The sequence below is a fragment of the Nyctereutes procyonoides genome, unplaced genomic scaffold (assembly GCF_905146905.1).
Source record: "Nyctereutes procyonoides isolate TBG_1078 unplaced genomic scaffold, NYPRO_anot_genome, whole genome shotgun sequence".
NCBI classification, from domain to species: domain Eukaryota; kingdom Metazoa; phylum Chordata; class Mammalia; order Carnivora; family Canidae; genus Nyctereutes; species Nyctereutes procyonoides.
This window is the reverse complement of record NW_026575024.1, coordinates 21,147,819-21,170,008: the sequence shown is the minus strand read 5'-3', so window position 1 is coordinate 21,170,008 and position 22,190 is coordinate 21,147,819. Positions and strand designations below refer to the sequence as shown.

Genomic DNA, 22,190 nt, shown 5'->3' with positions numbered 1-22,190 from the left:
ACTGTTGCACCTTTCTGCAGCATTGTTCTCTCCCAGTCTGGGGGGGAAATGGTGAGTGATTTAACTGGCAAGCAATCGAGAGCATTTTTTAATATCAAAGCAAATATGAATGTATTCTTAAGTAGAACACAAAACGAATAGAAATTTTAAAGACAAAAACGATTTCAAAGATACGTGTAATGCAACTGAGAGCTTGGGGTGAAGTCTCAACCCCTATGACCTTGTTTACTTTTTTCTGTATTCCAGGTTTCTCCATGCGAAGCCTGAGAAGCCCTCTCCAAAGGCTGGGTGCCTGTGGTAGTGGAGTGGTTGCAAAGATGCCCACATCCTAATCGAGAGCCCTATATGCCAGGTTACCCGGCAAAGGGACTTTGCAGATGTGATTAAAGCAGGACCTCCAGTTGGAAGATTAGCCTGGATTATGCAAGTGGTCTAATCTAACCTAATCATGTGATTCTTAAAACCAAACACCTTTCCTGGCTTCAGGCAGTCAAGAGAAAGTGTGAAAACAGATGGGCAATATGCCAGCATGTCTTATGCTGGTGGGAATGGTCCGAGAGAGGAGAATCTTGCGGCAGGGACATCTCTGAGTAGGTGAGCAGGAGCAGAGCTGGGAAGAAGTGAGGACATGATGATGGTGGAGAGGGAGGTTGAGAAGGTAGTTGGACCAATAGGTTGAGGGTCTGTGGGACTAGAAGATTATTAAAATTGGGCCGGTGGGTGAGCCAGAAAGAGGGGCAGTGTACTGTAATTCTGGGGGTGGCATGGTGTGAGGAGCCGGTGGGAATGATCACCAAAGGACAGGATCACCAAAGACAAGGAGATGAAGGGAGGGAATGGAAGGAGCACCTACATGGGGAATATTCATTCACTCAAAAAATTCTTTTTGAGGGATCCCTGGGTGGCGCAGCGGTTTAGCGCCTGCCTTTCGCCCAGGGCACGATCCTGGAGACCCAGGATCGAATCCCACATCGGGCCCCCGGTGCATGGAGCCTGCTACTCCCTCTGCCTGTGTCTCTGCCTCTCTCTCTCTCTGTGTGTGACTATCATAAATAAATAAAAATTAAAAAAAATTCTTTTTGAGCACCAGACACTGCTCCAGGCACCTGGGACCCATTAATGTGTGTTGCAAGTCCAAAAATTACAAGTCATTGTGGAAAGTGACAGTGAGCCAAGTCCTATCTGCTTCTACTCCTCTTACATAAGGAGGAGCCTGAGGCTCAGAGAGGGCAAATGATTCTTCTGAGATCACACAGGAAGCTGATAAAAATGGTCTCCTGCCTCCTAGAACAGGGCCCTTTGATGGATTAAAATCTGAGCGCTTGGAACACGACAGCCCTAAAAGGACTGTGAGACCCTTTGTGTACAATTAATATGGGCAAACACAGCAGGAGTTTCAACAAAGATGACCAAGGAGAGGACAGGCAGTGCCTCCTAGGAGCTTCAAAAAGACAGAGCAGTGTCCAGGACCCTGCGGAGATGTCAAAGTCTACGAAGTAAAATAGAACTTCAAGACAGTAGGTCACAGGAAGCGCTGTGGTCTCTCTTGCCCCTAGACATTTGCACATCCTGTTCCCTCTGTCCCGAACACTGTTCCCACCCCTTCACCTGGATAACACCTGGTCATGCTCTAGGACTGAGCTTCATATTGCTTCTTCCTTCCTCCCTGACCTCTCCTTCACCCCACGCCTGAGCCAGGGTGCTCCTGGGTCCTCCCACAGCCCCCTGTACTGCTCCACAGCTGCAGTTTGTTTACACAAACAATAACCTGTTGCGTTTTCTCTACCATGAGGATAGAGACCTCTTGAGAGCAGAGCACACATCAGACTTGTTCCCCACTGAATCCGCAGTGCTAAGCTCAGGGCCTGGCTGGGCACAGCAGGTATTAAAGAAATATTTATTGCAAAGATGAATAAATATTCAACAGAAGTGATAGCACCTTCTCTATCGGATGCTGGTAACACCCCACTCAGATCCCCTCGTCATCAGAATACCCATTGCCCCCTGTTTTCTGTTGGCTGTATCGGCTCACAAACGTCCCCACCTCTGGGAAATTGCCCTCAGTGGAAGTGGATCACGGACTCACCCTGCATCGCCATCTCAGGCTCAGCCTGGGTGGATGACCAACAGACCCAAGCATACGAAAGACCAGTCCCCTACGCCTTAAAATGGAACCAGCTCTGTCGTGTAATTCATACTCCAGAGCTTCTCGTGGGGTCAGGCCACATCCTTGCTTAGCTCCTCCCCTGCCCTGTCCTGCCTCCTTCACTCCCTTTCTCCTGAGAGCAACCCTCAACAAATCACTTTCCCAAAGATCCCTGTCTTAGGCCCTGCTTCTAGGGAGCTGACCTAACGCAACCACCCTGGTTGCGCCACTGAAAGTAGGATGAATGGATGGATGGATGGATGGATGGATGGATAGATGGATATCTAGAAACTGCTTTCATATAATCAAACTCCTTCAGTGGAAAGATGAAGAGTCTGAGTCCAGGGAGGCTTGGTCCAGAACACAAGCCTCTAGGACCTTCCCTGCCTTCTCCATACCCACCAGCATCAAGGATGCTCAGAGACCCGCTCCCCACTCTGGCCTCCACCCCAACACCCTCCACTCCCCCTCCAGCTGCCCCGTGATCCCCGAGGACCTGGCAGGCATGCTATCCTTGACTGGAAGAGCTCCGCACTCAGAGCCCCAATCCTGGGCTCCAGCCCTGGGGACTCCTCGTCCAGACTGGGGCCTCTTTCTGGAGGGCCTTCTGGGAAGCCAGCCTTTTCCCCAGTCAGTGGGCCTGAGTCAGCGGCTGGGCCAGATGTTTTGGTCTGAGTTGTTCCAGCTGGGGAAGAGCAACAAAGAAAAGGGTATTAAGCAGAATATGGGTTTCCCCACAAGAAATGTCTTCTCTTGCACCTTCTGATTGCTAATAACAGCTTATTGATCTCTTACCATGTGGCGGATGTTATGCTAAGCTCCTTTCTATTTTTTTTTAAGTTTATTTGTTTATTTAGTCATCTCCACACCCAACGTTGGGCTCAAAATCACGACCCGGAGATCAAGAGTTGCATGCTCTACCCACTGAGCCAGCCAGGTGCCCCTAAGCTCCTTACTTCTGGTGTGTCTTTGTGTCTTTGAACCTCAAAGGTTCAAAGGTTTGAGGCAGGTAAGACCCACACTGCATGGAGGAGAACTTGACTAAAGGTCAGCTAGCTGGTGTGGGGCCGAGCTCGGTGTGGACTCAGGCCAGCTCAATACAGCTCAGCTCCAGATCCATGAGATGTCAAGCTTTTTGACCTGTCGCCTGTGCACTAAATCCCTGATACATCCCTGAGTGAGCAGGCACCTTACCTTTCCCCAAGCACTTGGCTCGGTTGGGTTTGGGAGAGTAGAGCGAACACAAGACTTTCCAGGGCCCGTCGTGCTGGGGTGAGGCTTTCTCGGGGGGTTGGGGGGCTTGCCTTTGCCCTTTCAAGAAAGAGAATCTGGGCCCAGGAGTGGGGGGTCTGGAAGAGGAGGTATGCTGACTGGGATCAGTCCCAGGTTTGAGAAGACTCCCATATCCCTGTTTGGCTCTCTCTTCCACCTTGGTTCCAGGGGCCGGAGCAGCAGGAGGGGAAGCTGGGCACAGGTGCAGGGAGGATGCTTGTTTTGGTTCAAGCCTGGGCTGGACCATATTTTCTGGGTTTCCTAGAGGTCCCTGCATCCTGGAGGAAGCTGACTCATCTGAACCACCTGTCTCAAGGCCAGAAGCACAGGGCAGTGGTTTCTCAAGGATGCTGAGGTACGGCTCTGGGGGCTGGTGTTCGGAGTCGTGAGTGGGTGAGTCAACTTTATGATTGACCTTTCTCCTGAAGCCCAAAAGGCAAGGCTCATCTTCTGAGTTTGCTGGCTTCTCACAAGCCCATTTTTTCAAGGAAGGTCCCCCATTTGTACCTGAGAGAGGTGGCATTCTTTGAGAGAAAGGGATTTCCTTAGTTTTGGATTGTTCCTCCAGGGTCCCCAAAGGATACCCACTGGATGTCTCCACTTCCCTACTGGGAGACCCTCCTCTGCTCTCCAGGAGGGCGACATAGTCTCCTTCCAAGTCCTGGATGGCCACATCGTCCATCCTATAGGGCACCTTTGCAGACCTGGCTTGCTCCACCTTGATGAGTCCTGGGTATTTGTTTCCATATGTCCTGCCCTTACCCTTGGCCAAGCTCTGGGTAAGCAGCAGCTGGCTGCCTGGGGACCGGGGCTGGGGCAGCTCCGGGGGGCGGCTCAAATCAAGTGCCTCTAATTGAAGGGAACTCCAGGCCAGGGAGAGGACATTCACTGCTTGGGGTCTGTCATCCACAAACTCTGGGCTGGTTATCTTGGTCCAGGGCACAGGGGCAATCCCATCTTCTGAGGCTACCAGGCAGTTGTGTAGGGGACTTCCCTCAAAGTCACTGTTGATGGCCTCCAGCCACGTTGAGGTGAAAAGTATCGGGTAGGATGACTCGGGAACAGGCTTTGTGTCCACTGTGCGGAGGTCCAAGGAGAGGCACTTGAACATGATGCAGGCCGACTGCTCCTCCTGGGGTTCGACTTGGAGGTAGAAGTCTCCCTGGCGCAATAGGAGGGGATTGAGGGGAGCCAGGTGCACCACGACCTCACCCCGAAGGCACAGGGGCCAGCCCTCATGCAGGAAGAGGCAGTGTGAGTACGGGGCCTGCAGACAGAGGGGTGACGTCAGAGAATCCTGTCTTGAAAGGCCCTGCCTGCCCATGGGTCTACTTCCTTCCCTCTTCCAGATGGGATCTGGGGCAGGTCAGGGATGGGGCCCGGGGAGGCAAGAGGGGCCCATCTCAGGGCCTTATTAGTCACACAATCCTGAGAACAAGTGCCTCTCCTGCCTCGCCCTAGGCCTGACCCTGACCTTAAAAATGCTTGCTAGCCTTCTGGCCCAAGGGAGAAACACTCTGAATGGCAGGCACCAATTAGCAGGTGCCTTTCCCGTGAAGATCATCTTGCTCAGGTCATGATCCCTTCTCCTCATTCACCCAAAACTGCTCTCAACCGAGATCAAGTCTAAGGCCTTCATTTTGGAGCCAGGGAGACATGAGTTCCAAGGTTTGAATCGCTAATTTGTGCAAATTACATAATTGCTTCAAGCCTCAACTTTCCTATCTGCAAATAGGAATCATAATATGTATCATATGATTGCGTTGGTATGAGGATTAGGCGAGATGTATCTAGATCAATCAATTGATCGATCTGTCTACTTATTTATGAGCTCCCCACAGCACAATGCCTGGCTACATACACTAAGTGGATGTTCGATAAATATTAGTTTCCTTGTCCTTTGACATTTACCCTTTGAAAAACTGGGAATTTTTTATTAAAAAGTAAGACATTTGGGATCCCTGGGTGGCGCAGCGGTTTGGTGCCTGCCTTTGGCCCAGGGCGCGATCCTGGAGACCCGGGATCGAATCCCACATCGGGCTCCCGGTGCATGGAGCCTGCTTCTCCCTCTGCCTGTGTCTCTGCCTCTCTCTCTTTCTCTCTCTGTGACTATCATAAATAAATAAAAATTTAAAAAAAATAAAAAAAAATAAAAAGTAAGACATTTTTACCATTCTCTAATTTTTAAGTGGAGAGATTACAGAGTGAAATCAAAACAAGACTGAGTGAAGACCCAGGAAATTTGCGGGATGACCTTGAAAAAAAAAATCATTGCACTACCTGGGCTTGAAGGTGTATTATTTATTTGTTTATGATTTACTTATTTATTTTCCTTTACTGAGTAATAACATGGCAGGTGAGGCAAAACTTTGTTTGTTCGTTTGTTTGTTTTAAACAGGAGGTGCCAGCAAGTCTCTGTATAGGTAGACACAGCGGGGCATCCTGGAGCCAGTTGGACACAGTGATCCCTCTTGATGGAGCTGCTCCACTGGGCTGTGCAGGGACCCGCGTCCAACAGTGACACCATGTAGCAACAACAGAAACAACACCCCACCGAACTGACAACAGCTCTCTCTCTCTCTCTCTCTCTCTCTCTCTGAGAGTCCTGTGGATTGAGTAAACCCTGGATAATCTTCTATCATTTGCATGCGTATGTGGGAGACCTCTGCAGAATGAACCAGAAGCTCCCACTCATTAAGCAGGTGCTTCCTGGCATTATTAATTGGGGAGATACTAAGAACTGACCACACTCGTACCTCGAGTGGATAAACCAGTTCCCAACAGCTACACTGTAGGTTTGGTGATCCCAGGGAACCTTCACATCCATCACCTCCACGAGTCTGTGAGTTCCTCCGCTACTGTCACTTAGCGCTCTGCTGTTTACAGCACGCGTTCTCCCGCCTTCTCATCGAACGAAGCAGAGCAACCCAGCAGCATTGTGCAAACAACGACGCACCACAGAGATGACGGTTATGATCAACTTATTTGAACCTCACAGTAAGTTGGTGGGGCAGGGAGCTTAGGCATCATTAGGGGATGAATGAGGCTGAAAGGGGTTCGAGGACTGGCTCAGAGTCACACAGCCGATAGCCGCATAAACAGGGCTTGTGCCTATGCCTTCACGTTTGGAGTCATCTCTGTCTGTCCCTGACCCTCACTGGACTGCAGTTGAGGGTGCTGGCTGCCTCGGGATGCTGGCCATTACCAGGGCCGACTTTGGGGCCGCAAGTTCTTATTTCCAAGGGAGAAAGGAAGTAGTGGGATAGTCACAGCCAATGGCTGCTCTGTGCTTACTGCAAGCCAGGCTCTGGGCCAGGCTGTGTGTATCATCTCTGTGAGGTAGGTTCTGTGTTATCAACATTCCCACTTTCCCATTAAGGAAATGAAGCTCAGCAGATGATCCTGCGGCTCCACAGTGGTGGACACTTGGCTTTGAACCCAGGGCACTTGACTCCTGCTGCCATGCTATTAATCCCACCCCCGGCTCTGAGGTGATATGAATTCATCTATATAATTATAATTAAGATCGCCTATAATTAAAAATAGAGAAATTAAAAGTTGTGACCCTTGTTCCTGGATGAAATGGGGAAGGAGACCATGCAAATGCAATTTTAATGGCCCAAAAAGGGAAGCAGAGGGTTGAAGAGCTTATCATGGGGAACCAGTCAGGAGCGGCAGGATGTGCATGACCTAGTGTCAGGGTAGGTAAGTGGGAATTGGGAGCAGGTTTTTGGTGAGAATCTTCCTTCTCACCAGGAGCCATACTTTTTGCTCCTGAGGTATCATGTCCCTGATGCACAAGAGCCGGCAGGACTTGTGAATCTCTTAGTGATTCTGGAGGCAGGGGCAGCAGGGGGATGGGCATCAACAGCAGAGCAGAGCACAGTTGGCAACCCTGTGAAGGTGTGGGCAAGTTCCTGCAACGGGCGTCTGAGGGTTTGGTCTCCAAAGGCCTGTCCCCAACTTTAAAATAGTCACCATCTCTGACAGAAATGTAGGCATATGATGCAAGCCCGGCCAGCCCCGCTTTCTCATTTCTCTGGCTGCAGTGATTGGTCAGGGATGGACACAGGACCCAAGCCTGGTCAGTTAGGATCCTTCCCGGCAACTTTTCTATCTGCAGTTGACAGGGAAGTGTCCTTTCGCCTCTCTAGGACAGGAGCTGATCCCTGTCTTGTGGGGACATTGAGCCTATAAAAATGATGTTGGCAACCAAGAAAAAGCAGAGGCAAGAGACAGAAACCCCTTAAGAGTTTGATTGGTGCATCAACCTGGATGTCAAACGGAGGCCAGATCACCTCGAGTAAAGATCTGTTATTTGCAGCCAATGAGACTTATTTCAAACACTTCTTTCCACTTTGCCTTAAAGAGGCTCCCTGAGATGGGTTCAAAGACGTCTCTGGGGAAGAAAGTGAGTCCTGAGGCCTCAAGGGCTCCAGGAAAGATCTGGAACATTGTCTACTATTTCCACTGAAGCTGACCCACTTCAGCCAAGGCAGTCTGGTGATGCCCACAGTGCCAGCCCAGGGCAGGCCCCCAGGGGCTATCCCACAAGGATGCCTTTTAGCCAGGATTTACTCCCTGCTGGTGAAAATATAAACATGGTTGATTCCTAGATACCAGAGAGCAAAGGGCCAAGTGAGCTTCCTGCTCCACCGGGGGTGCTGACCCCTCCCTTTGGGCAGGCAATGGTAGCTGGAGAATCATCCCACGTCCTCAGTTCTTGCTCTGACATATGACACATACCAGCTCACTTCCTGCTCTGCTCACCTCCAGCCCCCTGGTTCTGGGACAGCTTGTCCCCCGGCCCCACCATCCCTTCCAACTTACACAGGCTGCTTCACGCACATGCTCACACAGGCGCTTGGCAGGAATAAGGAAATCCAGAAGAAAGCTCAGCCCATCCCCCTGGAAGTCAGAATCCAGGAGACGGAACACCTGCCCCAGGATGGTGGGTGCTGTGGCCTCAAAAGGAGGATAGAGGCCTGCCAGGGCATGCTGGATGGCTGTGTCCAGGGATGGCGGGTCCTGTGGGGGATAGGAGGAGAGTGTGAAAAGTGATCGTAGCAGTAATAATAAGGGTAGTGGCCACTTCCCACGACCTTCCAGGCCCCATATGACTAAAGCTGCTCCTAACTCATTGATGTCCTTTGTTACCCCTACCCCTCAAGCCCTCTTCCACCCCCTGTAGCCACACTGGCCTTCTTTCCTATTCCTCAAACACACTGGGCATCATTCCACCTCAGGGCCTTTGCATTGGCTGCTCCCTCTGTCTAGAATACTCTTCCTCAAGACATCCTCATTCCTTCACCTCCTGTAGTCTTTACTCAATGTCATTCACTGGTTCGAGGTGGAGTGGAGGAATGGGGGGCATTCAAGTCAGGGTCAGAGGGAAGGGGAGGCCAGCATCCCCAGATCCTACCATCTGACTAACCTGCGGACTTACAGTTTGAAGCTGAGCCATCAGTGAAGCCCCACCTGCAGTCAACGTGCAGATGCATCAACGTGTAGGTGCATGAGTGATAATAAATAATTGCTGTTTTTTAACACCAAGTTTTGGGGTGGTTTGTTACACAGCAATAACCGATTGATACAAATTAATGTAATTGATATGTGAGCTCATAGATCCAGACTCATATAACGAGCTGCCTCTTGGATGCCTCCCCTAGATGTCCACCAGGCACAGATCATCAACACATCTAACTCAACTTAATACGTCCCTAAACCCACTCAATATGTCCCTATGCCCATGCCTCTACCCTAGTGATGACGGCACAGTCCAGTCAGACTCCCAGACTAGATATCTGCTCCCCGTCCTGCCCCTCCTCTTGTCTCCTCTGTTCACACACACCCCTCAGCCGTGTCCTATACTCTTCTCACCTGCAGCAGCTCACCTACCAGCTCTGCTCTGGTCCCCTGTCCCTGCCCTGACCCAGGTCTCTGTCTCTTCCACTGAATCCCCTCCTCATTGCCATCCAACCTTTAGGCTGCCTCACTTCCAACCATTCTAGATTAGGAACCCACAGTGATCTTTCTCAAATGCAAACCTGACCATGAAAGTACCCCTGCTGCCTTCAGGAAAGCATCAGCCTCTGGTCATCCAGGTCCCCTGAGATCTTCATAGCCCCTTGGCCTCTCTCATGCTTCAGCCACAGTGCTGCATGCATTCTCTTGCTTACCTCTGCACCTGAAGTTCCTTCCTCCTGGAATGCTCTCCACTTCCACTCCCTCTTCACCTGGCTAACTCCCTCTCGTTCTTCGAGTCAGGTGAGGCCTCATTTGCAGCATGAGATTTTTCCTGAATTCACTCCTTCACGCCACCAGTGTGGAGCTTCTACGGCGCACCTATCATAGCAGTTCCCATGCTGATTGCCATCTCCCTCAAGGGCTCTGGGGTCCCCGAGGACAGGACAGGTAAACAAAATAGTGGCCCCCAAAGATGCCCATCACCTAATCTCCAGAACCTGTCAGTATGTTACCTCATAAAGCAAAGGGGAACGGAAGCTGCAGTTGGAATAAGCATTGTGAATCAGCCAGCCTTAAAATAGAGAGCGTGTCCTGGATTATCCAGGTGGGTCCCAAGCAATCATAAGGGGCCTCCAAAGTGCAAGAGGATGCAGAAGAGGCGGGAGTCAGGGGCAAAGGTGACATCGGAAGAAGGACCCAAGAGAGACCATGTTGCAGGTTTTAAAAATAGAGGAAGAGCCCAGGAATGTGGGCTGCTCCCAGCTGCTGCAAAAGGTGAGCAGATTCTCCTCTGGAGTCCCCCGGAAGGGGGGCAGCCTGCCAACACCTCAATTTGAGCCCAGTGAGCCCCGTATTGGGTTTCTGGTCTGTAGAGCTGCGAGATAATAACCGTAGGCTGCTTTAGGCTACAAAGTCTGCGACCACGACCAGCAGCCCTCGAAACTGCCACAGCTGGCGGCTCCTCTTTCTCCAGGGCCTCGGCCTCCTGGCGTGGGGCCTGGGCCAAAATACCTGCTCAGTAAACACTGTGGGAGGACAAACAGAACGTCCCTCTCTGAACCACAGGTTTTCCCATCTGTCAAACAGCCTGGACAAGACTGGAGGTTTCCAATCAGGTGTAGCATTAGAACCCACAGGTTATGATTTTCAGTTCTTAGGAAGCCCAGGGGAGGCCGTTTGGGTTGGCCCAGACTGGTTGTAAGCTCTGGGCCCACCTGTCACTGAGAGATGCAAAGGAAGATGGGAATGAACGAGAATCCAGCATAAAGGGAGCTTATGTGGGGCAGAAAAATCATTTTTACAAATGAGGTCCCTTAAGACAGGGAAATAAAACACTGTCTACCCCTCAGCGAGTCCAATGCCAGGAGGCTATAAAGCAGGGGGCGCTAGCCCGGGGCAATTGGAGGCCCAGCACCCACACAGCGCTGGGCACAGAGTAGGGTCCCCACCACTGTTTGCATAAGCAATGAATGTCTGTCTACGGCCCGCATTCTGCAGGAAGGAGGGTCTCGCCACCGACACGGCGTGAACTCAGCGAGGACAAAGTATTGCAGGTACTTGATGTCAAAAGCACGCGTGCCCAGGAAGGGCTACGTTCACATTGAGGTGCTAGGCAAGGTTGGGCCGGGGGCATCTTCAGTTAGCAGAACAGGGAAAGGCTCATCTGGCCTGGCCACCTCTTCTAGTGCTCTTTCCCTCCAAAGCAAGGCCAAAACCCCAAGAGGTACTCTCCACTGACACAATCCTTGAGGACAGCAGTGGGAATGGGGACCCAGAGACAGAGGATCCTGTCTGACATCTGTGAACACATGGACACACTAAGTCAATTAAGGCAGCACCCTTCCCCCACCCCATGCCCTCCCCACCCCACCCAGCCTCTCCGGGGCATTTGCTTCCTGGGTTCCAAGTCACTGTGCCACCACCTTCAGTAGATGCTTTCCTTCTCAGGGCCCCTTTCCCTGCGTGCACGCCTAGATGAGCTAGGTTTGTTTCCTTTTGTTTGTGGAAATTTAATCATTGAAGTTTAGCATATGAATCATATGAAGTTTAGCATATCCCAGTACCATTTGTACTATTAGCTCTTACTGGTTTGTTTTTTTCAAATCACTCACTTTAAAAAAAAAAAAAAAAACTTACATAATTGCATTGTAAATGGAGACCCTGTGCCACCATACTGGTTATGAGAATGCAGCCAGACAGCCCAAGTTCAAATCCCGGCTCTTGCCACTTCTTGCTTATGTGACCGCCAAGTTGCTTAGCTTTCTCTGCCTCAATTTCCTTACCGGGAAAACCGGGGCTTGCGAGGTACATGCCTTAAACGATTGATCGAGACCGAATGAGGTAAGACACGTAGGGTCTCTCTACAGGACTAGCACTTAGTAGGTGCTCATTCAGCAACAGCCATTGCTTTTATGCTTGTGGCCATTACTGTGGTTATTACAATGGTATTACGTGGAAAATCATCAAGTGGCATGTACAGAATGGAACTCCAAAAATAAACCAATGATGCAAAAAAAAAAAACAAAAACCAATGATGCATTGGGCAGTTTTTGTATTATTTTATTTATATAAATATATTTATATTTATCATATGTATTTATTATTATAGCTACAGGATATACCTTACATTAGTATATATTTCCATAAATAATGTAATGTATAACTATAGAATAAATAACACGTTATATAAAATATATTTCTTTACTGGTCTAGTTCTATACAAATAAACTATTTTTTAAAAGCAAAAGTAAGTAATGAGAACAAATACATTTTCTAAATTAAATTCTAGGACATCTGGTCACCTCCTAAAGGCTCATCAATTTTCTCTCTTTCTTCCAAAGCAAGCTTGCCACGCATTAGAAAGGTGGTGAAGACATCTTATTTTGAGAGGGGGGGTTTTCTTTTGGGGACCTCAGAACACCACAGAAATATTTAAAGGGACTGAGTCTCCCACCCACACGACTCCATTTTACTTAGCTCCAGTCTGTGACAGCCTGTGTCCCTACTACGGTCTGTGTGCCAACCTCCGAGCAACACTGAGCTAACCATCTCTGTCTTGTGTGCCTCAGTTTCCTCATCTGTAAACAAGGATTCTAGAGCCTATCCTATCTTGCTCAGATGATTCTTCTGCGGATACAGGGAGATGATGGAGGAAAGGTAAAGGGGCTGCTGTCTTTTTTGGGATTGTCTTTTTGTTTTTATTCCTCCTGTCAAAGCTGGAGTCACCGCCTCTGTGTGAAGACATGTTCCCCTTCTGACCCCTTTCTGAATCCACTGCTGTCACCCCAAGAATAACAGCAGCTTCTCGGCACCTGCCGTGTACCAGGCCCTGCACTCACATTCCCTGGCTTAGCCACACAACGGTCCTGGAGCAGAGGGAACATCCCACTCTGAAGCTGATCAGGTCTAAGACTGCAGAGAGGAGAAGAAAGGCTGCGCCAGGATCCAACCCAGTCTTCCAGTCTTGGCCAGTTGGGTCCGCCCTCTCCCCCCCCCCCCCGCCCCCTGGGGCCTTGCCCGCCCCCCTCCTTGGCCACCGGCAGCCACCAGCCTTCGCTGCCTCGCTGCCTCGGTGGCCTTCCCAGCGGCCTCTCCTGCAGTGTTTCAAGCTGTTTACTTCTCGCAGCCTAAAGCTCGCAGATGGGATGCCTTTGGCTTTCACAAATGGGCTCAGTGGCCACACACTATAACGATTTTAAGGGGCAGCCAGTAAAAAACAAGAATGTTCCAAGTTAATGGGACTCCAAGCTCTTGGCCAGACCATTACCTGCTACAGGCCTGAACCCCAGGGGTTCATAAGCTATCCAAGTATGAGGATAAGCACACAGTAAGGAGCCCAGGAACCCGCAGGAAGGAAAGCTGGCCACTCTCCACTCAAAACCAATCGGGCAGCCCAGCCTGGGCCCGCAGGAACCCAAACACCGCTGGCCAGGCGCGGGCCCCTCAAAATGATTTCCGTGAAACTTAATCGATGTGTTTCCATTCCTCCCCAGTGAGCACAGCCAGGCTGGGCCTTTAACTGTTCCTCGGCAGGAGCCAGGAGCCAGCGTGAAGCTGAAAAGGGAGGAGGGAGGAGGGAGCCAAGCCAGAGCCGGTCTGCAGCCCTCCCGCCGCCTCCTTGCAGCAGAGAAGGAACCCCCAAGGGGGCCCACAGATCCTGCTGCAGGGCCAACGCCTGGACGTGCACACGGGCCTTCGGAGCGGACACAAGGGATCTACTGTGGAGCCGAAGGACACAGAAAAGGAGATGTCCCCTGTGGGGACATGTTTTTGTTTAATATTTTATTTATTCATGAGAGACACAGAGAGAGAGGCAGAGACACAGGCAGAGGGAGAAGCAGGCTCCCTGCAGGGAGCTGGATGTGGGACTCGACCCCAGGACCCCGGGATCATGCCCTGAGCCAAAGGCAAACAGACACTCAACCATTGAGCTACCCAGGCATCCCAGGAAGGGGGTTTCTACACTTCTGGATCAATGTTTTGCAATGACCCTCCACTTATTATTTTACAAAGCAAAATAAACAAGTTGATGCGTTTTCACATAAGCCCACCTCCTTGTGACTGCTGCCCAGACCCACATAGGAGATTGCCACCACCTCAGGGGAGAGAGGCTCCCTGCCAGGCAACTCCCCTCACTCCAGAGGTAACCAACCACTCTTCTGACAATTAGATGTTTTTCAAAGAAAAAAATTCCCAGACCCTGTGATCTCCACCGCGTAAAAATGTGCGGAGGCCAAGAGGACATGGAATCAAGCATCCACTGCGGTCGCCCCTGAGCACTGTGCGGGGCAGGGTCCTTGGAAATCACCCAGTTCATTTTCTTCACAGTTTGCTGGATTTTCCGACCATTCGGTAACCAGCTTGTGTAGCTTTTATAATCAAGGGGGGAAAATAAAAGTGTGATTGTATGTGTTTTTAAGGCCTGTTCCCTTTTTAAATGGTCTCACCAGATGTTGTTAGCTGGGCTTTCTGAGATGTGTGCTGAACTCCTCTTAAAGGCCCAGATTTATCCATTTGCTCCAGACAAAGCTTTTAGAACCTCTTAGCATCAGTGCCTCCTAGCTTGGGAAGAGAGAAGGCTGAGAAAAACTGAGGTAGGCAGTGTCCTCTTCCTCTCCTCCATGGCAGGGATGCCTAGGGAAAGGGAGATTCCACGCTCGACTCATGGGGTGACTGTGGCCTCAATTTCCCCATCTGTAAAATGGGAGGATTGGGCTTATCTATCTATCTCGAAGGATGCTTCCAGGAGGGCCATTCTAGAATTCATGGTATAATCAGGCTTAGGAAGGTTTGGAGCTGAGACATGGTTTCTGAATGGGATCAGTTAACCCTCCAACGGTGGGAAAGTTTAAAAAGATCTGTCTCATCCATCCCTCAACTCAGCCCAGGAAAAATCTAAACCACCAGCCACAGACACAAATGCCCACAGGGAGGGCTGAGAGGTGACCTGGAAGACAGAAGTAGGTCAAGTGGGAGAAAAATAACCTCTCCGCCCCCTTCCTGAATGGCCCTCAACAGTCAGCCTCAATGTCAAGGACGGGATGGGAGTAGAGCATGCCCCACCTCATCAGCTCCCACTGAGTGCTGCCTTCGTCCAACATCAGCTGGGTCTGCTGATACTTTAGTAAAGCCTCCCAATATGTTAAAGGTTAGCCTGACCAAACACATCTGTGGGCCAGATACAGGCCAGTGCATGTCAGCTTGTGACCATCAGGTTCAACTACCTGGGACCTTCCTCTTGAACTGCTCCAGGCTGGAGATTCTAAAACCAGTGCTCTATTGCCCTGGCTGCCAGGAAGTTGTTGCTCGTGTCCAACTAAAACTTCTCCTGCTTGAAATCCTTTTTATTTTTGTGTGGGTGGAGGTATGAGTGAGAATTGGCTCCTTATTCAAAAGAAGAAAAAAAAAAACACTTTCAGAAACTGGAAAAACAGCCCAGATGCAGTGAGCTGAGAAGCAAGTGGGTGTCAGAAGACCCACAATCAAGTGCAGCTCTGTCATGTGTCATCTGTGTGACCTTGAGCAAGTCCCTTCACCTGTCCACGTGCTTAGTTTCATGTTGGTCCTTTTGTCTCCCTGTCCCCTTTGCCTCTGCTTTGGGGCTCACCATCACCCACCCAAAATACATTATGATAATAGCAGTTATAACTAGAGCTTCTTACTGAGCAAGGTTCTGTATCAGGTTTTATCCTAAGCACTCTCCACTATTTTATTAACATTATTCCATCTTCCCAACAATTCTAGGGATGGGTATTTTTTTTAAGATTTTTTATTTATTTATTCATGAGAAACACGGGCGGGGGCCGGGGGAGAGAGGCAGAGACACAGGCAGAGGGAGAAGCAGGCTCTATGCAACAAGCCCGATGTGGGACTCGATCCGGGGTCTCCAGGATCAGGCCCTGGGCTGAAAGCAGCGCTAAACCACTGAGCCACCCGGGATGCCCGGGATGGGTATTTTTATTCCCATTTTACAAGTTAAGAAACTGAGCCCAAGGCTCTCCCACTAGTAAATGGTAGAGCTAGGGTATGAACCTGGCACACAACTACCAGCTTTCTTGCCCTTTCCCTAGGCCAGCCTCTCCTTTGGCCACTACAATGGCCTTTTTGCACACAGATGCCACTGTGACCCTCCACTGCTCAACAACCTCGAGTGGCTTCCTACTCAGTCTTACTACTCAGTCTAGCTGCTACTGGCCGTCAATCTACACCGGGGTACCTTTCCTGCTTCTTCTAACACACTTGACACTCTAGCCCTGGGCTGGCCAATCACCCATGCGCCACATGCATGAATTTTTCTTGCTGCTCACACACCCTAATTTATTTTCCTTGGTATTCATTATTATTTACTCAAGATTTTGTCTTTTTGTCAATTCATTTCCAACTCAAATCCACTGATTTTTATTGACTATCATGTGTTTGTGCTCCTTAAATCACTTTCTACCACTCACTAAGATGAAAAACAATAAAATAAAAATGTTCATCTAAAGTCTCCCCACCCAGGACCCACGGCAGATGCCCCACTTTGAGAAGTACTGCCTGAACTCACATTGCACCCCTCCCCGGACTGGGTGAGCTCCTTCCCATCCTTCAGAACCCCGCTCTCAACCTGCATCTCTTCTCTTTCCATGACATTTGTGCTTCCAGGCAAAGAGAGGGCCTCCTATCACTCATCACCCAGCCCAGAAATCTCGGCAAGTGGGTGTATAAACCTCCAGGGCAGGAGCCGGGGCTTAGTCCTCACATGGGGCCGGGCACACAGTAGGTGCCTTGGAGGAACGCTGTAAAGCAGGTGCTCTGGCAACGTGGGATGGACTGGATTCAATCAACTCTTCTCCAAGGGCGAGGTAGGATGACAGGTGACCCACGAGATGAGCTGGGGAGGATGACATGCGCTCCACAGGAAATCACAGAAAGCCACCCCAACTCTTGTTTAGATCTCCAGAGAGGACTTAAAACACCTCTCAGACACTCCCTGGTTATTCCTTTTAACAAAAAGAAAGCAGTCCTCCCCCTTGGGATCCTCCACAGCCAATCTCCTCCAGCCAGAATTTGCAAACACACAAATTCGCCTTCATTGCAGACATTTTAACAGTTACTTTGTGTTTATAACGATGGATACTAATTTTTCATGGTGGTGATATAAAATGTCTTAAATATATCTTTAAGTTTATAAAATAAGTTGATTAAAAGAAAAATATTAACTGAATAATTCTGATTTTGTTATTTCTTCATATTACCTTATCCAGTCAGTGAAAATGCAAAAATTGTTAGGATAATACTAAAAGTTCGGGAATATGAAACCAGATAAGCCCAGAGTGCTTTTGTCATAAGATGCTCTGACACTGGGCTGCCCCGAACACTACAATAGCCTCTACTCAAATCACGCCATGAAAAGAGTAACTGTGATAGGTCCATGGAGGGAAGATCCATGGCATGCTAGAGTGGGAGTCAGGGAAATTGGGAAAGGCTTTCCTGGGGACATGGTATTTGGGTGGAGATTTACAGGATGGATAGGAATTCTTCAGGTGAGGGAGTGCCACCCAGCAGCAACAACATACTCAAAGGCCCTGGGTCAGGAGGGAACATGAAACAGAAGAGGCTCTGAACCAAGGTCAGAGTGGACTGAAGTACAGAGGTGAGGCCAGTGGTGGGCAGGTAACAAAGGTGGGAGAAAAGTCTGTCCATCGTTCCTATTTAGGAAAGAGTTATTCAACCTTTTCCAGGAGCCACCCAGGGCCTGACTCTTGATCTGAGGGTCTGATGTTCAGCAAGGAGTTTCTGGATTCTAAAAGGAATAACTGAGTTAGGTCCAAAACTAGGGAAGGTTTAGCAAAGACTACGTGGTGCAGGTGTGGTTCTGCAGTGGTCATGACAGCTGAGTGCCTGCTCAGAATTCAGGCTGTCCTATCTCCCACTTCCCAGTTGGGTGACCTTGGGCAGCCACTGAAGCTCCCAGAGCCTCAGGTCCCCATCTGTGGGGTGGAGATAGCAGCAGCTTTATTTTTAGAGCTGGTGTGAGTTATACAAGCTCCTGCACATAAATTGGCCAGCACAGAGCACTGCCAGTGGTGAGAGGTGAATAACCATTAGCTCAAACAGCTCCGGCAGCAATGTGTGTGTACACCTGTCCTGCTGGTGTACGGATCTAGCAGCCTGGTTTTGCAATATGTCTCTGGTGTGGGTGCGGGTGTATGCCCATATTTTAGCAGTAGGGAGAGCACGTGGATAAGCGGAGTGTGTGTGTGTGTGTGTGTGTGTGTGTGTATCAGAGGGCATGTCTGTTCAGCCGTGTGAGTATGGGAGCACGCTTTGGTGTACTCTGCATGTGTGTGTTCTCATCTAAACAGAAGTCTTCCGCATATGAATGCGCACCTAGTGAAAACCCACACAAATTCACATGGTGAATCAGTCAAGGGGTTAAAGCCTTGGCCTGTCTTCACAGCACTTTTCCAAATCCCCTCTGCTCCCGTGAATCTGCCTGGGGCTCCTGCGCTTGTTCGGATCTGGGCTGGGATTCCCTGAAAACAGACTTTTCTTTCATTCCCTGTTCCCAGATACTGGAGCGTGGGCACCTCCCAGCGCATCTCAACCTTATGGAAGGGCCAGCCGAGGAAGCCACAGTATGGAAGTATTGCCCTCCTTCTCCCCCTCCCCTTAGGCCTGCCTCCCCACCCATTTCCCACGAGACCACCTCATGTCAGGACAATGTGCACATCCCACTTGCCTGCCTTGAGTCAAAAGCGGCGAAACCACCCCAAGTTTGGATGAGCCACTCCCTCCTCTCCACGGAGTACTGGGAAGAGCCTTTAACCCCCATCCCCATCCCCACCCTGTGTGGGGACAGTGGACACACCTATCCTCAGCCTCAAGTCTAAAATGCAACACCACCCCCCTGTTTCATCTAAGGCCCAAGGGCTATAGGTACCAGCTCTGATCCGTGCCTGGCAGGGGGCAACATCAAAGCTCACAAGTCAACTATCCCCTTCACGGCTGGAGAGACAGGGCCGAGTGGAGAGACCACAGGGCCAGAGGGCGCCCCCCGCCCCCGCCCCCCCCCCTGCTGCTGCTGGGGGGCAGTTAACACAGACCCGTGGCGAGGCACCCAGGGTCATAGCATAATAGGTCGGGCGGATCCGCCCTGGACACCCCCACCAGAAGGGGACAGAGGTGGTCCAGGCCTTGGTAGGCGTTACCATGGTGACGGGCTGCTCCGCTCGGCGGCGCGGGTCGCTCGGTCGGTCCGCAGGTCCGTCTGTCGGGGCGCGGGCCGCTCTAGCCCTGGAGCGGGGGAGCGGGGCGGCCGGGAGGGGAGGCCGGGGACACGGGAGAGCCCGACCGAGCCGGCGAGGCGAGACCAGACCGGAGGCCGGGCGCGGCGAGGGGGCGGCGGGCGCGGGGCGGGGCGGGTCGGGTCGGGGCGCTGCTCCCCCCGCGGGACGGGACGGGACGACGGGACGGGGCGGCGCGACGGCGGCCCCTTTGTGGCGGCGCCCGCTCCCCTCCCCTCCCCGCCCCGCGCCGCCCCGCGCCGCCCCGCCCGCCCGCGCCGCCCGCCCCCCGCCCCACCCCGTCCCCTGCCCCACCCCGTCCCCTCTGCGGCGCGCCGCCGGGTCCCCCGCACCCCCCAGGCGAGCACCCGCTGCGGCCTCAGCCCTGGGGTTGAGTCTCCGCCTCGCCCACTTCCCAGCTGGGGGGATCGGGCCAGTCACCAAGTGTCTTAAGCCTCAGTTTCCTCATCTGTAGAATGGGGATGATGCTCTGCTGATGCTGATGGTACCTGCTTCTTAGACTTGGTGGGGAGAGTAGGCATCCGTCCCCACATCCCGCCCCTGTGAAGCCCATGCCACCCATCGTCAAGAGGACCCAGTTCAAGGCTTAGAGGCGATGGTGGCTGGTCTTGTCTCTCACACTTAAGGACTAGCTTTGTGACCTTGATCAAGCCATTGTTCCTCAGCTCTGGAGGGAGACTACAGACTGGATGATTTCTGGTTGGATGACTCTGGGGTTTATCCATTTATTGTCCAAACATTGTGCCAGGGAGGGAGCCAGAAGTCAGAGCCTCTGCCCTCAGGTAATGCATAATCTAGCCGGGAAGACAGGCAAGAAACATAAACAGAAACGCGTAATAATTGAGTATGGTAGCTGCTAAGGCAACAGACAAATGTGGACATTGGGAAATGTAGGGGGACCAACTTGGAGCTGGTGGTCTAGGAAGGGTTAGAGAAGCCTTGATCTAAAAAAAGGGAAAAGGATTAGGTGAGGGGAGGGGGAGGGGTGGGGGTGGGGAAGAAACAGAATTCCAGGCAGAAGGAACAGCATGTGCAAAAGCCCTGAGGTACCATTAAGCTTAAAGAAACTGGGAATCAGTGAAGAACTGAAAAAAAAACAAGTGGAGTAATGAGGGCTCAAGTTCAAAGTCCAAGCCTTATTCACACCCCATCTCCCATCTCCCACCTCACATAGGTTAACCAGTCTTTTAGCAGAGAGAACCTGAGCTAGGAACCATCCCATCTTGCTGTGTAACTTATAGCAAGTCCCTTCATATCCCTGGACCTCCCATGTGCTCATTGTTAATTTGGAACTAATAATCCCAAATAGTTTTATCATGCCACACAGCCCAAAGGATCCCTCCCTAGCATGTATTCAGCGATCAGTTAAGTGTCTCCAACCTGCAGGAACAGTCTGTTTTGGCATCACTGCTCCAGACATGAATTTGGGAGAGAACAGACTTGTTGATGTCAGGTGTAGAATTTCACTGGGAATTGGGGAGATCACAGCTCGGGCCTCCAGAGTCCCAGTTTTGCAGTGAGACAGAATTGACATGGTACCCAGTGTTCTGGGGTTGTAGGCAACAGAGACTGAGTTAGTTTAGCAGAGAAATAATGGATTGGTAGAGTATCGGGAGCTCACAGAATCAACTAGAAGACTGGGGGCCCATCCTCTGGAAAGCAGAGGAACTAAACGAGGTGCTCTAGGGGTCTCCTTTGGGAACCCTTGAAGACTGATGGCAATACATCAAGACAGACAAACATGCCAAAGTAGAACTTTCTATGTGTCAAGTACTTCTCTTAGTGTGTAACAGTTATAAGGTAGATTCTATGATTGTCCTTATTTTACAGGTGAAAAAACCAAGGCCCAGAGAGGTCAAGTAGCTTGCCTAATGTGGGATTGCTACTAATTGTGGAGGCTGAAATTACACAAAGCTATTCATTTCCAGAAATTATGTTATTCGCCACCTTCCTGTGCTACCTAAATGAATCCCAAGCCATGTGTCACTCTTTTCTAGATTCAAAGACTTAAATGAGAGATTCTAATTGGGTCACATGCCCCAGGTCCCATAACACTGAACCTTTCGGGACTGGTTGGTTACCTAAAGGGAAATTAGGTTCCCAGAGAAGGGTGAGTATGGATCTGAAAGAGCTTATAAACAATGGTGCTCATTACAGTCCATCCCCTGGGGCTCTCAACATCCTTTGCACCTTTACTCCCATGCACGCTCTCCCAAAAATACTCTCTACAGACATGATACTACTCTACATGCAACCAAAAATGTCCACATGCATACCTATATCCTTGTATGGTTTGGTTCCATACTGTGTGTGACCTCAGGGAACTTCACCTTTCCAAGCCTCAGATCTGGCCTTTGTAAGACAGAATAATACTTACTTCCTCATGGGACTCTGGTGGGGATTAAATAAGTTAATGAGTGTGAAATGCTTTGCACTGTGTCTGGTACACAGAATTAATATATGACACATAAAATGATGTTGTTTATGTGAGGGACCAATGATTGTGAAATCAGTCTCCAACCACACAGGCTGAACTCCTGGATTGGATTTGGTTCATCTCTCAGGGACTTTCCAGAGGATTTTCCAAGGACTGTTCAATGTATTTCCTCCCTCTTTGACAAATGATTAACTAAATCATGCTCCACTTGCTACACTAGATTCAGAGAAATAATGAAACCCAGCATTGGTCTTACACGTGGTGGAGTGGAGAAAATGGGAAAGAGTGGTGGAAATGAGTCTTGGCTACCCATCTGCTGCATGACCTTGCACAGATCCCTCCTCTTTTGGGACCACAACTGCCTCAGCATAAATTGGAGGCTCTAATCCTCTCCTCATGAGGTTTTTGTGAGAATCCAATGAAGTGATGATTGAAAGAGCCTAACTTAGTGCCTGGCATATAGGAGGTCCCCAGCAAATGGCAGTTGTCCCTATGATTCTGTGATTCCCAGGGCCAGGTGCCAGGACATCTCCCCCAGAAACAGTTTCACTTTAGGGAAGAGAGTTGCCTAATTCAAACA

General features: G+C 50.5%; 1 protein-coding gene across 1 annotated transcript in view; it reads right to left on the bottom strand.

Annotated features, from left to right (window-relative positions):
- The window catches only part of KIAA1755 (KIAA1755 ortholog), a 40,093-nt gene extending 20,839 nt beyond the window's left edge, over nucleotides 1–19,254 (bottom strand). The window contains exons 1-4 of the mRNA XM_055305726.1: nucleotides 19,078–19,254; nucleotides 8,249–8,446; nucleotides 3,341–4,685; nucleotides 2,643–2,831 (exon numbers count right to left, since the gene is read on the bottom strand). Coding sequence (XP_055161701.1) covers nucleotides 2,643–2,831; nucleotides 3,341–4,685; nucleotides 8,249–8,446; nucleotides 19,078–19,080 — 1,735 coding nt within the window. The 5' untranslated portion in view covers nucleotides 19,081–19,254. The remainder of the gene's footprint in view (nucleotides 1–2,642; nucleotides 2,832–3,340; nucleotides 4,686–8,248; nucleotides 8,447–19,077) is intronic.
- Between the last annotated feature and the right edge of the window lie 2,936 nt (nucleotides 19,255–22,190).